Below are 18107 nucleotides of genomic sequence, written 5' to 3'. Positions count from 1 at the left end.
TTGACGCCTTATCTTGACGACATGTGTTGATGTCCAAACACCAAACACGGCAAAAGGAAGGTCGGGAAGAAAAAAGAGAAGATGTCTCAGATGATCGTCGTCCGTTATTGCGCTGACTCTGTCAAAGATCACCCACCAGATCATCTCTGCACAGGCAAACGAAAGCCCTGATTCCGTCAAGGGAGTCGAAGGACATCCACATTGCCCGCGCAATCACTGCAACTTTTCTCTCCATCTCCGAATTTGGCGCGCATCTTGTCCACTCCAGCAAACAGGACATTGAAGATCCCGTCCTCGAGCCCGAAGGACAACCGCATTCCCACGCCAGCACTGAAACCGCCTCCCGCTCCCGTTCTGACAACCATGGAAACCATGGAATCCTCAGACATCCAATATGGCACCCCAATCGAGCTGGCACCCAAAATCATCCACCGCTTCTACGAGCCTATCATGCTCCTCGAAGCCCTCAAGGAACCCGTCGGCAAACCATCATCTGCTCCCCCCCAGCCCATGCGCGTTGACGACGAGAATCCCAAACAGCTCTTCCAAGCCTTCGTCTACAAGCTTGCCCATGTCTGCGATTGGGAAAAGGGAGGAAAGACGGTAACTTCTATCATGGTCCTCGACACTACCAATGTGTTGACGGATGAGCCGGAGTTCACCTATGTGTTTGGTGTCAACCAAGCTACGCCTCACCATCTGAAGCGCACGGCTTCATTTCTGCATACAGTTCTGCAAAAGGTTGCTAGTGCTTCGCCGGTTAGTGAGGCCGAGGCGAGAAATGCGGCGGAGAGGGAGCTGAGGCAGATAGTTCTGAGGTTCAATCGGCCGAGAGTGAGGTTCTACCTCAAGTCATTGAGGGACAAAGCAGAGGTGTGTCTGAGGCAATGTCTGGCCGAAGACAAGAAGGAGGATCGTGAGATTGCAAAAGGGCTGCAGGACTTGCTCGAGTCGGAGGACTATACGGACACGGACATGACGCCGGAGGCGGAGTGTAAGTCACCAAATACAGCCGTCGAGAGTGACGGTGAGCTATGACACCCAGTACGAGCCACAAGCTAACGACCCCAGACGATCAAAAATGCAAAAACATTTCCCACCAACTCACCACCATCTTCTCCTCCAAACGCCTCAAAGACATACTTGCTGCCCGCGCAGCCGCCGGCCGCACCGCCATGACCGGCCACACCAGCATGGCCTGTTGGTCCGATCTCGTGCACACCGCCCAGCGTATTCTTGCCTACCGCGGCTCGGTGTACTACTTCTTCCGAGCCCGGGACGGATGGCCACAGCTCTTCCAGAACAACCCCCGTATTGTCGCCCTTCCCTCCGGCGACCTCCAAGACACGCCCCGACGAAACAAGTCTATGAAAGCCGAGGGCATCGTAGGCCGCATGACCTCCAACGAGAAACTGATGGCCATCTTCAAGCGCTTCGTCCAAGACTTGCAGATCCTCGATCTGGACACAAGACTAGTAGATGCCTACGAGAAAAACACACCATTAGCCGTGCACTCCGAAGTGCTGCTACACCATTGGCTGCTCACCGATCGCGGGAAAGGCGAAATTAGTCCGACCATGTTTTTCAACTCATGGCCTTACATCGGCTCGAGCAAGCCCACTTGCAAATTATGCAAGTACTACTTTGAAGAGTCGCGCTCAGGCGTCGAGGTTCGACCTTCGCACGGGAACTTGTATCCCAAGTGGCGATTACCAGACGTTTACGACTTTCACGGCCCAGATGCCGTAAAAAGGAGGCAGATCATGCTGGACCGCATCCTGCAGCGCGTCAGGACCGAAGTCTTCAACGCCATCAAGATGAAGAGCCCTTTGAGCTACAAACCAGAGGACTCAAACACCTGGTCAGCCACGATGCACCTGGATGACCGATGGACGCAGAACCAGACGGACGCCGGGACAGATGCCGGGACGAGGGCAGGGACGGTGGCGGATTGGGCCGAGAATGCGTCTGTGATCGTGCATCGCGCTGATGCAGAGCCGGCGCCGGGGATTATCAATGATGTGGACAGTGTTAAATCGGACGTCCTGGAGGTCAGTGTGGAGGACCTCCGGGGCTGTCCTCCACAGGAGGAGGTCGACGAGGCTGATGTGCGGACTCATACGGGAATGGAGCAGGAGGAGGTCGACGAGGCTGATGTGCGGACTCATACGGGAATGGAGCAGGATGAGGAGGAGGAGGATGATGACGATGGGGGAGGAGCGGTTCTTTAGTCCTTGAAAGGGTGGCCTTTCTTGGTCGGAAGTTCGTGTATCGGATGCATTCTTGCCCTCTCAGGGCCACATCAGCTATCCAACCATCCAAATGCCCCTCCCAAGCCTTTTTGCAGGATGATCGTCTTCGGATGGATGGTTTTTGCAGAACGTCCGGGTTTATCCACGTATCGCACTTCATATCCGGGTTTAACGTCGAAATATCGTACCGTTGCCACACTCTACCACACAATTATCCCGTCCGCTTATTGCAGCTGCAGCATCACGACTGTACCACCAATGTTACCTGGTCCCGACATCCCCGCACATCAGAGGTACCCAGCATGCCGTATAACTTGTGCCTTGACTCCTACAAATAGAGGTACCTGACATCAACATCACGATCCAACATCACGCTTTACAGGCACCCACACGTCCAGTCCAGCCTTTCACAGCATATGATGCGATCCATTACTCCCATCCTCCTCGCCGCCACGACATTAGCCGCCCCTTCCCAACTCCTCAGTCCCCAACCCAAATATTCAACCTGGATGGCCAACAGCATCATCACCCGTAACCTCTCCTCCCCCGCCACGCGCTACTACGACCAAGCAACCTTTTACCGCTCTCTCGAAGCCATTGTCGTGGCCCACCAGAACTCATCCAATTCCTCCTCCTTCTCCCCGTACCTCTCCCACATAACCACTCAAATCGACTCCCTCCTCCATCCCAACGGCACCTTCATCTCCTGGGACTACAACGACCACCAACTAGATAACATCCGCGTTGCCTCGTCTATTCTCTTCCTCTACACCTCCATCCCTCCCTCCAACACCCCCCAAAGGACCAAGTACAAAGCCGCTCTAGACTTCTTGTACGACCAATTGGTAAACAAACAGAAACGAAACCCAGAAGGCGGCTTCTGGCACAAAGACCCCAAGTACCCGAACCAGATGTGGTTAGACGGTCTTTACATGGCCCAACCCTTTTACGCCGCTTACACTTCTCTCTTCCTTTCTTCCATGTCCCCTAACTCCGTCAACGTCAACACCACTGCAGCAGTAGCAGACAAAAACTGGGACGACATCCTTCTTCAGTTTTCACTAATCGAAGCCCACTGCCGCAACGCCACCTCCGGCTTACTCAAACACGGCTACGACGCCTCCAAAACCGCAATCTGGGCCGACCCCATCACCGGCGCCTCACCCCTAACCTGGATCCGAGCGCAGGGGTGGTACCTAATGGCTCTCATCGACGTCTTGGACTATTTCCCCCTTTCACACCCCGCCTACTCGCAACTCATAAAATGGGCTCGCCAGCTGGCCAGGGCGCTAAAGGAGACGCAAGACCCAGAGACGGGGGGGTGGTGGTTAGTTATGGATGGGGAGTATGGAGGCCCGAAGGGAAGGGAAAGGGGGAATTATGTGGAGAGTAGTGGGAGTGTGATGTATGTTTATGGATTGCTTAAGGGGGTTAGGAAGTGGTATTTGCTTGATGATGGTGGGGAACTGGTAAAAGTGGCGAGGAGGGGGTATGAAGGGTTGGTGGAACGGTTCGTGAGGGTTGTGAAGGGGAAGGATGGGGAGGATGGGGAGGATGGTCGGGAGGTGCTGTTGAATTGGGAAGGGACGGTTAGGGTGGGGAGTCTGGATGGGAGGGGGGATTTTGAGGTGAGTTCCATCTTTCTTTCTCTGCGATGAAGTTTTCCATGACAGACAGGCCTAGGGATCGTTTGATGCGTATGTGGATGAAATGTGCTGACAAAGACGACGGACAGTATTACACCGGGATCAACAGGGTTGAGAACTCGTTGATTGGGGTTGGACCATTTATCTTGGCCAGCGTTGAGTATGAGATGTTGACGGCCGCCATCGAGACATGATGATCCATGGAGCCATGTAACCATCATGACTTCTGTTGTAAGACGACGATAAATTGTAGCATGCTGGCCAGGATGTTACTGTGTTGTATGCCACCTTTCTCATTGCTTCTACGGATCCTCTTTCGAGCGAAGGGGGCGTTCCGTCCGCGAGAGGGGGCGCCGGAGGTAATGTCAAGCTGAACAGAAAGCATTGGTTTGCCAAAAGTACCTTAGCAAGCTACGGTCCGGACCGACCGATCCCGCTTCTTTGACGGGTCGCTCCCCTTTGACACATTCAGCTCCCGTTTTGTACTTTCACCGCCGGCATGGCCGACTACCGCATCACCGCATCACCGCATCGCTGCATCGCCGCACCGCATCAGATTCACAGATCTCGATTCACAAACCGCCAGCCAGACCGGTAGCACCGCACTTTCCAACCGAAACAGTTCGCTTCCGCTTCGCTCGCCGTTCGCTTGCCGGAGTCCGGGCAATTTGTTAGTCTTGTCAAGCTTGTCAGGCTTGTCAGGCTTGACAGCGGACGCCATGAGCGGCATGACTCGAGCATGACCGCCAAATTCGCTGGAAACTCGAGAGAAATGCCAATTCGCTTCGTCTAGTCCGTCCGTCCCAGTCCGTCCCAGTCCGTTCCTTTGGGCTCTTTGGGCTCTTTGGGCTCTTTGGGCTACGTAGTAAAGTGTGGTATGTAACCCTGACCCTGTTGCTAGTTCGTTGAACCACGATTGTCCTTGTTCTTTGGGCTTGGCTTGCCTTTGGCTCTTGTGGGCTGGCTGCCCTACCTTACCTATTGTCCCTTTTAGCAAGAAGAAATGGTATTTGAAGGCTTTTTGGATTCCCCATCAACGGTGGTCGGACGGACTTCGGGGATATGCAAGTGTTTTCAATCTTCGGGTTTTAGTGCCCGTTTTGTGTCCTTTCCAATCTTTGGGATATGCACCCCTTCGGAGTTTACAGCTTCATCTTCAGCCCCGGTCCTTGACCTTCGGATGGTTTGGGCTGGCAAGAAGTCGTCGGAAATGCCGCCACTTGGAATCCCTTCCGCGAGCAAGGGAACGCCGTCGACGTTGGGTTGAGTGTAACTTGGAATGCGTTGCCGACTGGTTGTGACTGGTAGCCGACTGGTCAAGCGCAATCCGGTGCAACTTCAACGTCAAAGCACAGGTTGGGATACCTGGCCTTATAGTAGCATTGCAATTGCGGCTCTTATCCAGTGTTCCAGGTAATCTTCAGGCGACGTGACGTCCAGGGCACCGGCAACCAGCATGGAATTTAGCCGGATCGCGATCCCATTACAGTAAAGATCCCTGAAAGTGCAACCACCCCCAAGTGCAAAAACCCCCCAAAGTGCAAAAGAATCTGTGTGCCGGAATTGTTTTCCCATACAAAACCTGCAAACTGCAAAGTGCAAAGACTTTGGCCCGGATTTGCACCTATAGGGGTCCGGTTTTGGTGGGAGAGAACACTTATACCCGGCTACCGGGGCTCAGACGATGCACTTTTGGTCGCCTTCCAATGGCCGGAGGGCACTTCTTGGTCTGTGCACCAGCTCCCCCAAGTGCAAATACCCAGAAAGTACAAAGGATTTCGTCAGCCGGATTAGTTGCACTTTCAGGGATCGTTACTGTAGTGGCTTTTCTTCGACAGCCACCGGTGATGCGGTTACTGGTCCGGACGACTCGCATGCTCCAATCTTCCAGTCGGATGTTGAGATCTATTCAGTGCCATTGACCCGTTCAGGGGCTGCTCGAAAGTCTGGAGTGTCTGGGAGTCTGGGAGTCTGAAACAGGAGAGAAGTCCGACGGAGTTCGGATGGGTTAAATGGGTTGTTGGATTGGTAGGATGAGGGAGGGGTAACTATCAAACCTTGGTGAACTTGAACACGCCGAAAAGGAAAAGTGTCAGAACTGGATATGAACCTCCTGTCTTTCCTGAATGCGGTTGCCGGGTACATAGGTAACTGGAAAAGCGCATTTGAGGGATCAACGATCCCATCGTCGGCAACGTAGGCGAATAGTGGACTTGACGTCATTTGTCATCGCTTCAACAAGATGAAATTACATGGCAAGATCGGTGAAAGGGAACTAGACGATAGTACCGACAATAACCGGCCACGCTGACGCAAGTTACGAAACCCGGAATCGCTCCCACGGGCCCGAATGACTGACGGCAGCGGGAAAAAAAACTGCCACATGCGCGCCTGGATGGCAAATCACGATCGCGACACGATCGCGACACGAAATACAGATGTATGAACGGATGGAGTCCGTGGTGGATTCCGTCTCACTTTCTACCAAGACCAAAATCAAGCATTTCCGTTCGATAGTTTACGACGGTTCCACTGTTCGTCGGGAGGAGTGGATTTCGAGAATCCGTACCTGCATCCGCTCCGCCGCCAATTCAGTTCCGCATCTGCGTGCGACTGCGGCGGCGTCCGCCGTCCGCTATTTATTACATTGACATCCCACTTCTGCCGTTTTTCGGGTTTCTTTCGGTTGGGTGCCTGAGAGGTGAGACGCAGCACCACGACGCTAGAAATACCATTTCAGAACTTTCTTTTTGGTTGTGGTCTCCTCAGCCAGTGAAATCGCCAAAGAGCACTGGGACGGCAGTAAAGCGGCAGTTGTGGCTGTGGGAGTGAGCGCCACACCCGCCTGAGCCGCCCCATTAACACCAACGACAGTCTAGTCCGACACCAATCGTTGCTGCTTGGCTGACTGGGCCGCCGACTGACCGGTGGCGGCGATCATGGAGTATTATCTTTCTTCCATTTCCATCTTTCCGGTAGTGTAATTCCACTTGGTTCCCGAACGTAGCTGCCGTCTCTCGATCATCCATTTAACCCCGGGCCCTTCCCGTTTCCGTCCTGAATTCGAAGCGATGCGACGATACCTATGTCATGGTGTCTAACTCGAAGGCATCCACTTTCCATGTGGTCCATGCTGGGCGATTTTGTCCCTGGAGTTCGGCTCAGGGGATTGAAATCTGGAGGATGAATTTTCCTGATCATAACGACTGGGGACTTGCAGGGACCAATCCAACCACTGAGCGCGAGTGCGTGCCTGGCACTACCGAGCAAAACTAGCATTCAAGCGGCGGAAGATCGACGAACAGGAAGCTTGTCGCGCCTGGACTTTTATCAGGTCGCGTGGGGTTTTTTTGCCGATTCTTCGCTTGGTGTAAGGTACCTGACGAGACTCACGGAATCGAACAACGGCAATTTCTTGGCCACGTGTAGTTGTTCAAAAACTCCGGAACTCCGGTAAAATCAGTAAAGATCATGAAAGTCTGGTTGTTGATGGATAACTGCAACTCGTTTTCCTTTTTTCTGAGCCGCAAACGTTTCGGTTCGGTATTTGCATCACGGATCACGGTGACGAGGACAGGAGGACTCGGTACCATGTTTTCAGCCGTGAACCGAGCAACAACCGAGAATATGTACCCACGCAGTGACCTTTCCTGCCCTGCCCTGCCACTGAACGGATATGGTGGTCGGACATTTGAAATTAGTTTGCGCCTGGACATTCTGAGCAAAGTTTATGCCCATGTTACCCCAGTATCAAGTTATCGATAGTCGTCGTAGGCTCGGGCTCGTCGTCGCTTGTTGTTGTCGGCACGTCCTAGGGCTTTCCGACACAGTGAAAGCCGCGAAAGAGGTGGAAAAGATGGATTCGGCAACGGAATGAGAGAACGGGTTTCATGTTGATGAACAGCTCTAACAGCGGACTAGTAGCAGCTAGAGAGGCTGAAGACGGGCTAGGTACTAAACTTTTAGGACAGAACATGGAGAGAGAAAAGAATCAGAAGCCATCTCCGAAACTCTTTTCACTGTGTCCATTGGTCGTCGGCCCGCAAGGTTTCCGTTCCTGTTATGGCAGCCGTTCAACCACTGAGGAGACTCGCTATCCGTAGGCGAGTGCGACGTGCATGACTCGGGTAAATGGCGAAATGGAATGTCTGAAACGGGGAGAGATGAGCGGGAGCACCTGCCCAGAGCAGCGATGGCGACGCTGACAGTTTGTATAAGCAGTGGGCAGGCGGATGTGAGAGCAGAGAGCTGGCTGAGGGCAGCGAGGGAAGATATTCCCATCTGAAGAATACTTTCATGCAAACTGGAATTCCCGTCGGCCAAAAGTTGCCAAGGTAAAACCTCGGTTATGGCCGGCTTAGGTTGTGTTTCTTTTTTAAGCTTGGTGGACTGTGGAGGTTAGTGATGGGAACTCCACCTCCGCTGTTTTGGTGTCATTTAGTCTGGCAGGTGCCTGGCGGTGCCTGCCTGCCATGAGGGAAGCTAGGAAGAAGATCGCGATCGATAAAGGTGCTAACAAAAACAGCTTGACCACTCGGTCTGCAAGTGTTAGTGCGATAGATACACGGCCCATGTTTGACCATCAGCAAATACCGCAAGTACTTGAGAGAAGCTGCATATGCAAGGCGGCTTTAGTGCATATGAGGAATATCTCCAATGGGAAGCCCTCATTTTCCTAGCTAGCGCTCCCGGTAAATCTCTTACGAACGAGTGTTAGCGGTAGTCCCAGACGCTGCCAGTCTTGCCAGATGAACCGTTCCTACGTACAAGGTACAATTTAACCGGGCGTAAAGGTTTCATTCGGGCAACTGCCATATTGATCATTTGCCGATGAAGCCTATGAAGGGTATCTGAAGTGCACGCGGAAGCACGAGGGTTCGCCCCGGTTACCTTCTAAATAATAACGTTGCTTTTGGGACAGTTTTGAACGGCGAGTCGGCGACCAAACGATACCCAAGACAGGCCAGAACTTTCCCGAGGACCTGGTTGCATACGAAAATCTTGCCTCTTCTGTGCATGGAAATGAACATCACACGAGGGACGAAGCCATCCCGTCGAGGGTGTGTTGCGTGGGAGGTGTGGGAGAGTGGGTGGCTGCAACGGATGGCAACGGTCGGACGGAGTTGACCGGGGGTCGACTCGAGGGGGCCAAAAGCAAAGAAGGGGTGCCCTCGGTAGTCACCTGCATAACGCCGACATTATCAAGATACCACATACTTAACACGGAGACAGTCCTAACTGTCTGATGATATGAAATTGCTACAAGATAGCTCGAGATCATCTGCAATTACGACTACCAATGCAGGTAGGTGTAATTGCTCTGTGCCGTGGTATAGCGTCGCAGTGTCGTACTCGTATCGATAGGGCTTGGTATGATACAGGTAATCAGGGCTTAGTTTATTAGGGCTCAGGGCCCACAACCCCCAAGCCACGAGTTGGGATGCCATGCCGTGGTTGGTGGAGGACTCAAGGGACTAAAGTTGACTCCATCGTGGAGAGAAACGTGGCTCACCCTAGTTGCGGATGCTTGGCGTCGAATGGTTTAGCGTCCTTGTTGGGAAGAGAGCGTGTAAAAGTCCTCGGTTGTGATTTGGTGTTGATGACCGGGAACGGTGATGATCATTGGCACAGACCAAGACGGGAATTGATGCAAAATGACCGAGAAACCAAACTGCCGGTACGAACTCCAAGACTCCCAAGAAAAAGGGGTCTGAGACCTCTTGTGAGACCTCTCAGTGTTGCATCCGACGCTTTGGTTGAAACCATGGACTTGCCGTTCGCTTGTGTTGCCCTATGTGTGCACACGCATCGGCACATACACAGTTCAGGCAAACCAATGATTTCTCAATTGTACCTTACATTACTGTTCTGTTCCTGCTTCTGATTTCCCCTCTTTTTTGTTGTCGTTGTTGTTACGAAAAACAAATAATCTCCACCGAGGCTCGTCCCGAAGTTCGATGACATCTGATCATCATCTTCAAGAAAAGACCGCAGAACTGTCGTCAATCTCAGTTCGCCAATCGTTTGACTAGTCGCATGTGGGGCAAGGTGGGCCGCATCAAAGAGAGGAAAAGCGCACGGCCGGGGCTGACGGGACCAGTCTGGCAGCCCCTGTCGGTCCTTGGCAGTCCTGTTAACTGTCTGTTGGCAGCTGGATCGCTTCACAGCTGCCCTGCCCTGATGGGATCAAACTCGGAGATGCTGAATTTCTGTCTCATCCCACAATTCGTTTCGACATCCATCCCCATCCATCCTGAGCCATCCCACATCGATCAAAGTCCACCTTATTAACGCATCCACAACCATGCGGGTCACGATGCGAGTCAGCATCTGCCATCTTCCCTTCTCTCAGACAAAAATGTTTGGTCGCCTTTTTTGTGGTGGATCAAGTTAAGCGGATGATCCCCCTGGCGATTACAGACATCATCGAAACTCGAGATGAACTGTTTTCCTGTCAACAGTCAACAGTCGACAGTCGACCAGACCCTTTGCGCTTTGACTCCCGGTAACCGAGCAAGAGAGGTCGCCGAACCCTTTCTTCTTTCGAGATCCCAGCCTTCTTTGAGTGAGTCCTGCCCTATCCGCCAGGTCCTGCATTGAGCCTCAAGGGGGACTGTTTCTGATTCAAGGCCGTAGGTGTCTTTCGTTGCTACGGCACGGTGGCCAAAAGGGTTCTAGTCACTGAAAAACAGGGCCTCAATGGGCCTACGCTGATCCGCATAACACTTGCAATGCACGAAGGAAACGGACTCCACCAATGTCCCACATTCAACACCACCTTCCACCATGGCCCATCTCCATGATACCGCAGACATGGCTCCCCATACACTCGCGATGCCCTTCCGTTCTGAGACTCCTCGACAAGGTCAAAGACAAGGCCTTCAAACCCCCTGGGACACTGGGCCTCGAATCGGTAAACTCCCCTCTCTGGGGCAGGGTCGACAGCATCTTTAATCCTGTGGTCCCGCTGTCCCTTCGAGGTTCCACAGTCTCTCTTTCTTACTCGGCTCCTCTCTCTCTTTTTCCACGTTATCTGATCCATACGCCAAACGCCGTCCATACTCGGCTCGAACATCAAGAATCCGGCCCGTGTCCGGGTTTCCGAATACCCTCACCCCGACGTCGTCGACGACTGTGTGACCGAAACAACAAAACATCAAAGGGTTAGAGCATGCCTCAGTAACCTAACCATGGGATCCCTCCGAACCACAGTTGCCATTCTTGGCCTGTGCCTATTCTTGTTCTTCACCAATGTCGCCACTGCCGAAAAAATCATCGAGACGCCACCAATCAGTATCATGGAGGCCTTGGAGGGCTTGCCAGAATGCGCTGTAAGAACACCGACGCCAACGCCATGAGCACCAAGCACCAGCATACCTAGTCACCGACTGCGACTCTATACCGTCGAAACCAAAATTCACCGAGTCTACGTCGACATGCATACCGAGAATAACAAGCTGAACAGTGTCTTTTCCATATAGCTCACATGCCTCGTCGACACCGTCAACTCCGTGGGAACATGCGGCACTCTTACTCACCCCGTTCCCAACCTGGCCGACTGTGTGTGCCACAGCCAGCAAATCAACGACGTTTCGGCCGCGTGTATCCATGGGGCTTGCACTGTGAAGGAATCTCTTAGTGAGCACCTCCTATGATTCCCTTCTTAAAGTGAAGCTAACCCTCCCCGAAGCCGCCAAGAACATCACCTCATACCTCTGCCACGAGCCCATCAGGAAGAACAACACCATCATTCCCGTCCTTGCTGTGTTCCTCGGCCTTGCCCTGTTCGCAGTCGTTCTGCGCGTGCTGGCCCGTGTGTTGACCAGGGCTTATTTTTGGTGGGATGATTTGTGCAACCTGTTCGCCTTCATCGGTTGCATTTGTTTCAGCACTCTCAATTTCGAATCGGTCAACCATGGCTACGGTATTGATATTTGGTTTGTCAAGTTTGACGATATCACCACGATTTTGAGGGTAGGTCTAATCTTTTGGCTCTTTGTACTGCTTCGGACCACTAACAGGGTCACAGTTATTCTACGCCAACATGTTGCTGTACACCGTTTCCCGCTTCTTTGTCCGGGCGTCCATTATTCTCTTCTACCTCCGCGTATTCCCCAAGGACAACAAGCTCAGCCGCATTCTTACCTGGACCATGGTCTTCAACGTCGTCTACAACTTCAGCTTCTTGTGCGCCGTCATCTTTCAATGCCACCCCATCAAGGAGTTTTGGTTGCAATGGTCGGGAGAGACTAAAGGCCACTGTAATAACGTCCCGGCAATTGTCTGGTCAGCTGCCGCTACTGGTATCATCTTTGACGTTTGGTTGCTTGTCTTGCCGTTCCCTCAGCTCTTTGCTCTCAACCTCCACTGGAAGAAGAAGATCATGGGCTCTTTGATGTTCAGCGTTGGTGCTTCGTAAGTTACAGAACCGTCTGTCATGTTTTTTGCAGGTTACTAACTTTGTGGTAGTGTCATGATCATCAGCTTGATCAGACTCAAGACCATTCCCACATTCACGAGGGCCGAGAACCCAACCAGTACGTTCCACAACTACACCCACATTAAGCAGGCACGGATGAACCACTAACACATCATATAACAGAGGACATTGCCGATCTTTGCATCTGGTCTGGCGTCGAAATCGACGTCGGCGTCATCTGCCCCTGTCTTCCCAGCATGCGACTGCTGTTCCGCAAGCTGCTCCCCAGCCTCCTCGGGTCAACAAACAAGTACGAGCTCGAGCCCGTGTCGGCCAGCGCCAGCACCGCCATCAACAGGAGTCTTGCCCGCAAGAGCAAGCCCATGTTCAACGAGCCCACAACGACGGACCACGGCCACGACGGGTCGTCGATAGGGACCAAGTTTACGCATGATGATGACCACCCTTCGCAGCGGCACGGTGCGAGTTCCGAGAGTGTTACCGAGTTGGTTACTGACTCGGATGAGGATTTCAAGAAGATGGGGTCCAAAGTATGAAAGTTACCTTGTCTACGAAAAAAGTGCTGTTTTAAGCGGGGTTTTGCTTGGGAGTTTTCTTTTTCTTTTTTTTTTCTTTCTGTCCTCGAGGATACCAATAATACCTGTCCGTATACTCTATCATTTTGATCTGTGATCTGACGGTACCTAGTCAGTTCAAGTAACGTATGTGTTATGTGTGTGCTGTCCACCTCCCAGTCCCAGCGGGTATCCATGCATGTATCTCCCTCCCAATCTCCCATCCTCCATTTTTTAATAGTCCCATCCATCCCGTCGCTCAAATCCCCTTTTCAAGTCCCTTGGTAGCCCACCAAAACCATCTCATAATACCCATCCATCAGCCCATAATAAACGTAACACTGAAATTAAATCATTAAGAGTGTGTTGTTGGCTCCCAGAGGGGTTACTTACTAGACTCACTGTCTCTACTAAAATTCAAAATCAAAATCGAAAGTTTCAGAATGTCCCGCTTCATTGTATTCAGCTGGAGGATCGTTTCGAAGCCGAGGGTTAAATCAGGATGGGTGGGGGCTGAGGACAGAGATCATTTGCATGTGGAAGTGCATGGAAATGACACTGCAATCTTCTTTGGCTACCTTCCTGTCACGGTCTAAGGCGACTAAGACCCAAATAGGCAAGTAGTTCCTTCCCGACCTACAGTTACCAGGGCAGCGAGGAAATACCCCCTTCTTCTTTGTCCTGTCAGGAATTAAGTGGCTGCCAGCCGAAGTGGATTCGTCTTGAGCTTTGTGGCCCCTGCCATAGACCGAATGAAGTCATCAGAACCGTCACCGTGTCACGGAATGGACTCGGCTCACCGCGGCCTCTGAAGTCCGGTAAAAAGTGGATCGGGTACAGTGGGTCACCAAAAAAAACGCCCAATTATTTTTTTCCCACCAAAAAAGGCCTAAACTCAACTCGAGAAACCGTTAACCAACTACGCTATCTTAATGCAAATATTCTACCAAAATTCAAGTAGAGAGATCTTTGAAAGGGGATACTAGTCAACGTTATCCGAAGGAATTCCGTCAAAGGGGGCGCGAGATCTCAAGTACCAAATTCACTTTTTGAAAAGCATCTCGATTTTCACCCACTGTAATGCGCTATAAGTCCACTATAGCCAAATTTCTTTTTCTTACTCACCTTTTAACAAATGTCATCCCACCACCAAAAGGAAGAATTTAATGCCAACCTCGTTTTCAATAACTATAATCATTTACCTCTTTCTATCTTGAGTGCATCCGTTTTTGAAAGGTGGTTGAGGTGGAAAACCGAGGAGTGACAGAGTTGAGTTTTGGCCCTTTTTGCGGGTAAAAAAATCGTTGGGCGTTTTTTTTGGAGAGGCACTGTACGTGTATTCTGCACCTTCCCTGCCTCGGCCTCCGCCAAGGTACCTGCTCGTTCGTTATTATCGGCACACACCTTTTCTTTTCTTCGAAAATCTTTCATTCAATGCCGCTAAGAACTGAGAGTTCCCATTGCGAGATCTTGCGCAGTTGTGCTCCTCTCCAAACAAACAACCATTACCGACCCCTCTCCTCTCCCCGCACCGGAACCCGAACCCCAAGCTTCGGCACGCCGAGCTACTGCAACCATGTTCACCATGCGACCCAAGACTCGACTATCCGAACTATCTGAGCAAGCAAAACTCGGTAGACAGAAGAAACCACCGAAGACCATTGACCTATAGACTTGAGCAGACAAGACTTCCCCGCATTAACAAAATAGCAAGCGCTGTAAGTAGTCAGAGATGTGATGCTACCCTCCGACCTCGTAGCTTCCGGACGCCGGTGCGGGGCCGGTGCGGGGAAGATCGCTTGGGAACATCGGAGGAGGATGATATAACAACGATTGCATTCCCAAATCCAACTGGGCGATACAACTAAACTTCCTGTCTCTTGAGAATTGCCCTGAGACAAATCCACACTGTCTTTCTCGGAGTCAACAAAGACCAAAAGAAAACATCATGACTGACCAACAACAACAACAACAACAACAACAACAACAACAACAACCCCATCCCTTCAAGAGGGTAAGTCGACCACCCCAAACCCACCTCCTCCCCTTCCTCGACTAACCATACCCCAATGACAATCACAGGTCCTAATAACAGGCGCCGGCCCCTCCGGCCTCCTCCTCGCCCTCCTCCTCTCCAAACACCGACCGAACCCCATCCCCGTGACCATCCTCGAAGCCTCCCATGAACTCGACTCCCAACCGCGCGCCGCCCACTACGGCACGCCATGCATCCCCGAATTCATCCGCGCCGGCATCGTCGAGAAGATTAGGGAGCGTGGGTTGGTGTTGTCGACGATGACTTGGCGGAAGCCGGGGAGTTTTGAGGAGGTGGGGGGGTTTGATGCGCGGGGGTTGAGGGATGTAATCCTAGAAGGGCTGGAGGGGGTTCCGGTGGGGGGTTGGGGGTTGGGGACAGGGACAGAGGGAGAGGAAGGGGCAAAGGAGAAAAAGCAGGATATGAGGACGCATTGTCTTGTGTTGCAGGATTTGTTGAAGTTGATGCTTGAGGAGTGTGTGGAGCGGGGGGTGGAGGTTTTGTGGAGGCATAAGGTTGTGGGGGTTGGGCATACGGGTGAGGATAGCAAAGGGGAGGATGGGAAGGAAGGGGGAAAAAAGGGTGCTTGGGTTGAGGTTGAGGTTACTACTGGTGAGGATGGAGAAGTGAAAGAACGGAAGAAGGTCGGTGGGGAGGGATGTATTGTGGTGGGAGCGGATGGAGCGAATAGTGCGGTTAGGAAAGGGTTGTTTGGGGATGAGTTTCCGGGGTTTACGTGGGATAGGACGATTATTGCTACCAATGTGAGTCTTGAAACCGGTACCCGGTGGGAATGCTTGATAGAGAAAGAACAGGAAGCGCATGAGAGTGGCGATGCAAGTGAAGAAGGAGCAAGTGATGACTGACTGAACAGACCTACTACGACTTCGACAAGTTCGGCTGGTCCGACGCCAACTTCATCATTGATCCCGAGAACTTTTTCGTACGTCTTCCTCCTCCCCTCCATACCTACCTCCTCCCCTATCGTCACTAACCACCACACCCCAAAAACACAGATGGCAGCCCGCATAGCCCCCTCCACACCCTCCCACCCCGCCCTCTACCGCGTCACCTACGCCGAAGTCCCCAACCTCACCCGCGCCCAATACCTCTCCCGCCAACCCTTCAAATTCCAATCCATGCTCCCCGGCTCGCCCACCCCGGACCAATACCAACTCCTCACCCTCTCCCCCTACCGGATGCACCAGCGCTGCGCGCCCTCCTTCCGCGTCGGCCGTGTGCTGCTGGTAGCAGACGCCGCGCACCTCTGCAACCCTTGGGGCGGTTTGGGTATTACGGGCGGGTTTGTCGACGTCGGCGGACTGTACGATTGTCTAGTGGGGATCTGGGATGGGAAGGCCGACGAAGAAGAGATTTTGGAACTGTATAGTGAGAAGAGGATGGAGAAGTGGAAGACGATTATTAACCCGCTGAGTCAGGAGAACTTTAGGAGGGTGAGTGGGCAGGTTGAGGTGGAGGGGGACGAGTTTTTGGGGGTTTTGAGGAAGGTCAAGGGGGATGAGGAGGGGGCGAAGGAGGTGCTGTTGGGGATGATGGGGGTTAGATATGATTTTACGCAGCATTATAGGAGGTGAGGGTGAATGATGAGGGAGGGTAACGAGGTGGGAGGGGCTGGGTGCGTTTTTTGTCTATTGGTCGAGGGAACCCCAAGTGGTGGGAAGAAACGGACAATGAATGATGCTGAAAAATGCAAGAGATGGAATTTCTTTTTCGAATTTATCCCGGCGGCTGAGCTGGAAACATCGAAGACCTCGGATCGACCATGAGAGAGGTCATTGCGCAGGAAATGGATATTGTTGTCCCCCAACATGCTTCAAGACACTCGCAGATCTCTCTACCAGACGTACTTCCAAGCTCGTGCACCTTCCCTCCCTGGAACCTCCCTGCCGCCTACTTGGCTTTTCTGGCATCAGTCCTGTCGTCGAGGTGTTGTAGCAGCACAGTATTATTGAGTGTCCACATAATTTCTTGTAGTCTGCAAGGCGCGCTTCAACACGATGAACTTTATTCGTACCGCTTCCGATATATATGGCCGGGCGTTAACCCGGGTTTTCTAAGACGAGAAGATACATTGCCCATTTGAGTGTATCGGAAGTAGTATAGACTGGGAGTTGCTTAAATAGAGCGATTGTGGGAGGAGGCTTTCCGTTCGAAAATAGTTTATTGAAAGTTGGGTCGATTATTATAGTTCTAGAGAGGCGGTCCTATTCTATTCGGTTAGGGATGTAGCGTTTGGTATTCCAATGTACATTGTTTTCTGGTATGCTGATCGCTTCGCTCAAGAATGTCCAGCTTTCTGATAGAATATTCCATTCCTTTGGGTAAACCTTATCACTACCCCGGTATAATACGGGGAGAGGGGCCGGGTTTAGGGACGGGACTCTCCGCTGGGGTAGGAAAAAGGAACGGCCCGGATCTCTTAGCTCGGTAACCAAAACCAACAACACCACCAACAACAAAAACAACGATGGCGCATCTCCCTCTCTTCGTCACTGGTCTTCAATCCTCTCTGGGCATACCCCTCGCCGCCACCCCCCCACCGCGGGGATGAAAAAATCCGACTGGACGACGATGGGATACCAAGCATTCAGCCTCATTTTAGCCGGTTTAGACTATCTACTACATAAAAGGTAAAAGGAGGAGAGCAAGAGGGCTGATGAGGCTGAGGAGAATCGTTTTCCTCGTCTTTTTTCTGATCTTCAACCACACTGCACATACACACTGGCCACAGGCACAGGAACAACTACAACCACAACAACAACAACAACAACAACAACAACAACAACAACACCACCAACAACAATGGCGCCTCCACCCAACCTCACCACCACCGCCGCCTGCCCGACATGCAACGCCCCCCGCCTCCAATCTCCCAACCAGTTGGGGCTCCCTGAGATCTGCCCGTGGCCCTATGCTGCCGGCCTTGATGGGCAGCAAAGCCGAAGTCTTTCTTCTGGCCTCCTGCCACATCCACTCACCAACACACCACTGACACACTGACAGAGCAGCAGAAAGTTACCAAACAACAACAACAACAACAAATGCGCGCGTGGCCAACGCCGAAAAGGAAATCGGCCAAATGCAACATAAACACGCGGAGCAATTGGAGACGTTACAACAACAGAACTCAAAGTCAATCGAGAATACAAAGACGACCTA

The 18107-nt window shown here is 52.2% G+C and overlaps 5 protein-coding genes across 5 annotated transcripts; 4 read left to right on the top strand and 1 right to left on the bottom strand.

Moving 5' to 3' along the window:
- The first annotated feature begins 254 nt into the window (after positions 1-254).
- On the top strand, positions 255-2450 carry B0H65DRAFT_244899 (uncharacterized protein). The gene is made up of 2 exons (XM_062822373.1): positions 255-994; positions 1072-2450. Exons 1-2 carry the CDS (start codon positions 364-366, stop codon positions 2229-2231), a joined length of 1791 nt encoding a protein of 596 aa, XP_062681066.1. The 5' UTR covers positions 255-363; the 3' UTR covers positions 2232-2450.
- Positions 2451-4257, top strand: B0H65DRAFT_244900 (putative cell wall glycosyl hydrolase YteR). The gene is made up of 2 exons (XM_062822374.1): positions 2451-3880; positions 3988-4257. Exons 1-2 carry the CDS (start codon positions 2669-2671, stop codon positions 4090-4092), a joined length of 1317 nt encoding a protein of 438 aa, XP_062681065.1. The 5' UTR covers positions 2451-2668; the 3' UTR covers positions 4093-4257.
- A 3500-nt stretch (positions 4258-7757) lies between these two features.
- On the bottom strand, positions 7758-8288 carry B0H65DRAFT_244931 (uncharacterized protein). The gene has a single exon (XM_062822375.1). It carries the CDS (start codon positions 8177-8179, stop codon positions 7853-7855), a length of 327 nt encoding a protein of 108 aa, XP_062681064.1. The 5' UTR covers positions 8180-8288; the 3' UTR covers positions 7758-7852.
- A 2679-nt stretch (positions 8289-10967) lies between these two features.
- Positions 10968-12958, top strand: B0H65DRAFT_244853 (uncharacterized protein). Its single transcript, XM_062822372.1, has 6 exons — positions 10968-11229; positions 11380-11536; positions 11589-11872; positions 11928-12313; positions 12368-12435; positions 12501-12958. Exons 1-6 carry the CDS (start codon positions 11089-11091, stop codon positions 12872-12874), a joined length of 1410 nt encoding a protein of 469 aa, XP_062681063.1. The 5' UTR covers positions 10968-11088; the 3' UTR covers positions 12875-12958.
- A 1624-nt stretch (positions 12959-14582) lies between these two features.
- On the top strand, positions 14583-16616 carry B0H65DRAFT_244764 (uncharacterized protein). Its single transcript, XM_062822371.1, has 4 exons — positions 14583-14906; positions 14975-15691; positions 15802-15870; positions 15944-16616. The coding sequence occupies exons 1-4, from the start codon at positions 14841-14843 to the stop codon at positions 16520-16522; spliced, it is 1431 nt and encodes a 476-aa protein (XP_062681062.1). The 5' UTR covers positions 14583-14840; the 3' UTR covers positions 16523-16616.
- Positions 16617-18107: the final 1491 nt, after the last annotated feature.

The sequence above is a fragment of the Neurospora tetraspora genome (genome assembly GCF_033439725.1).
Source record: "Neurospora tetraspora strain CBS 560.94 chromosome Unknown B0H65scaffold_5, whole genome shotgun sequence".
In the NCBI taxonomy this organism is placed as follows: Eukaryota; Fungi; Ascomycota; class Sordariomycetes; order Sordariales; family Sordariaceae; genus Neurospora; species Neurospora tetraspora.
The sequence above is the reverse complement of the archived record's forward strand: the minus strand, read 5'-3'. Positions and strand labels throughout refer to the sequence as shown.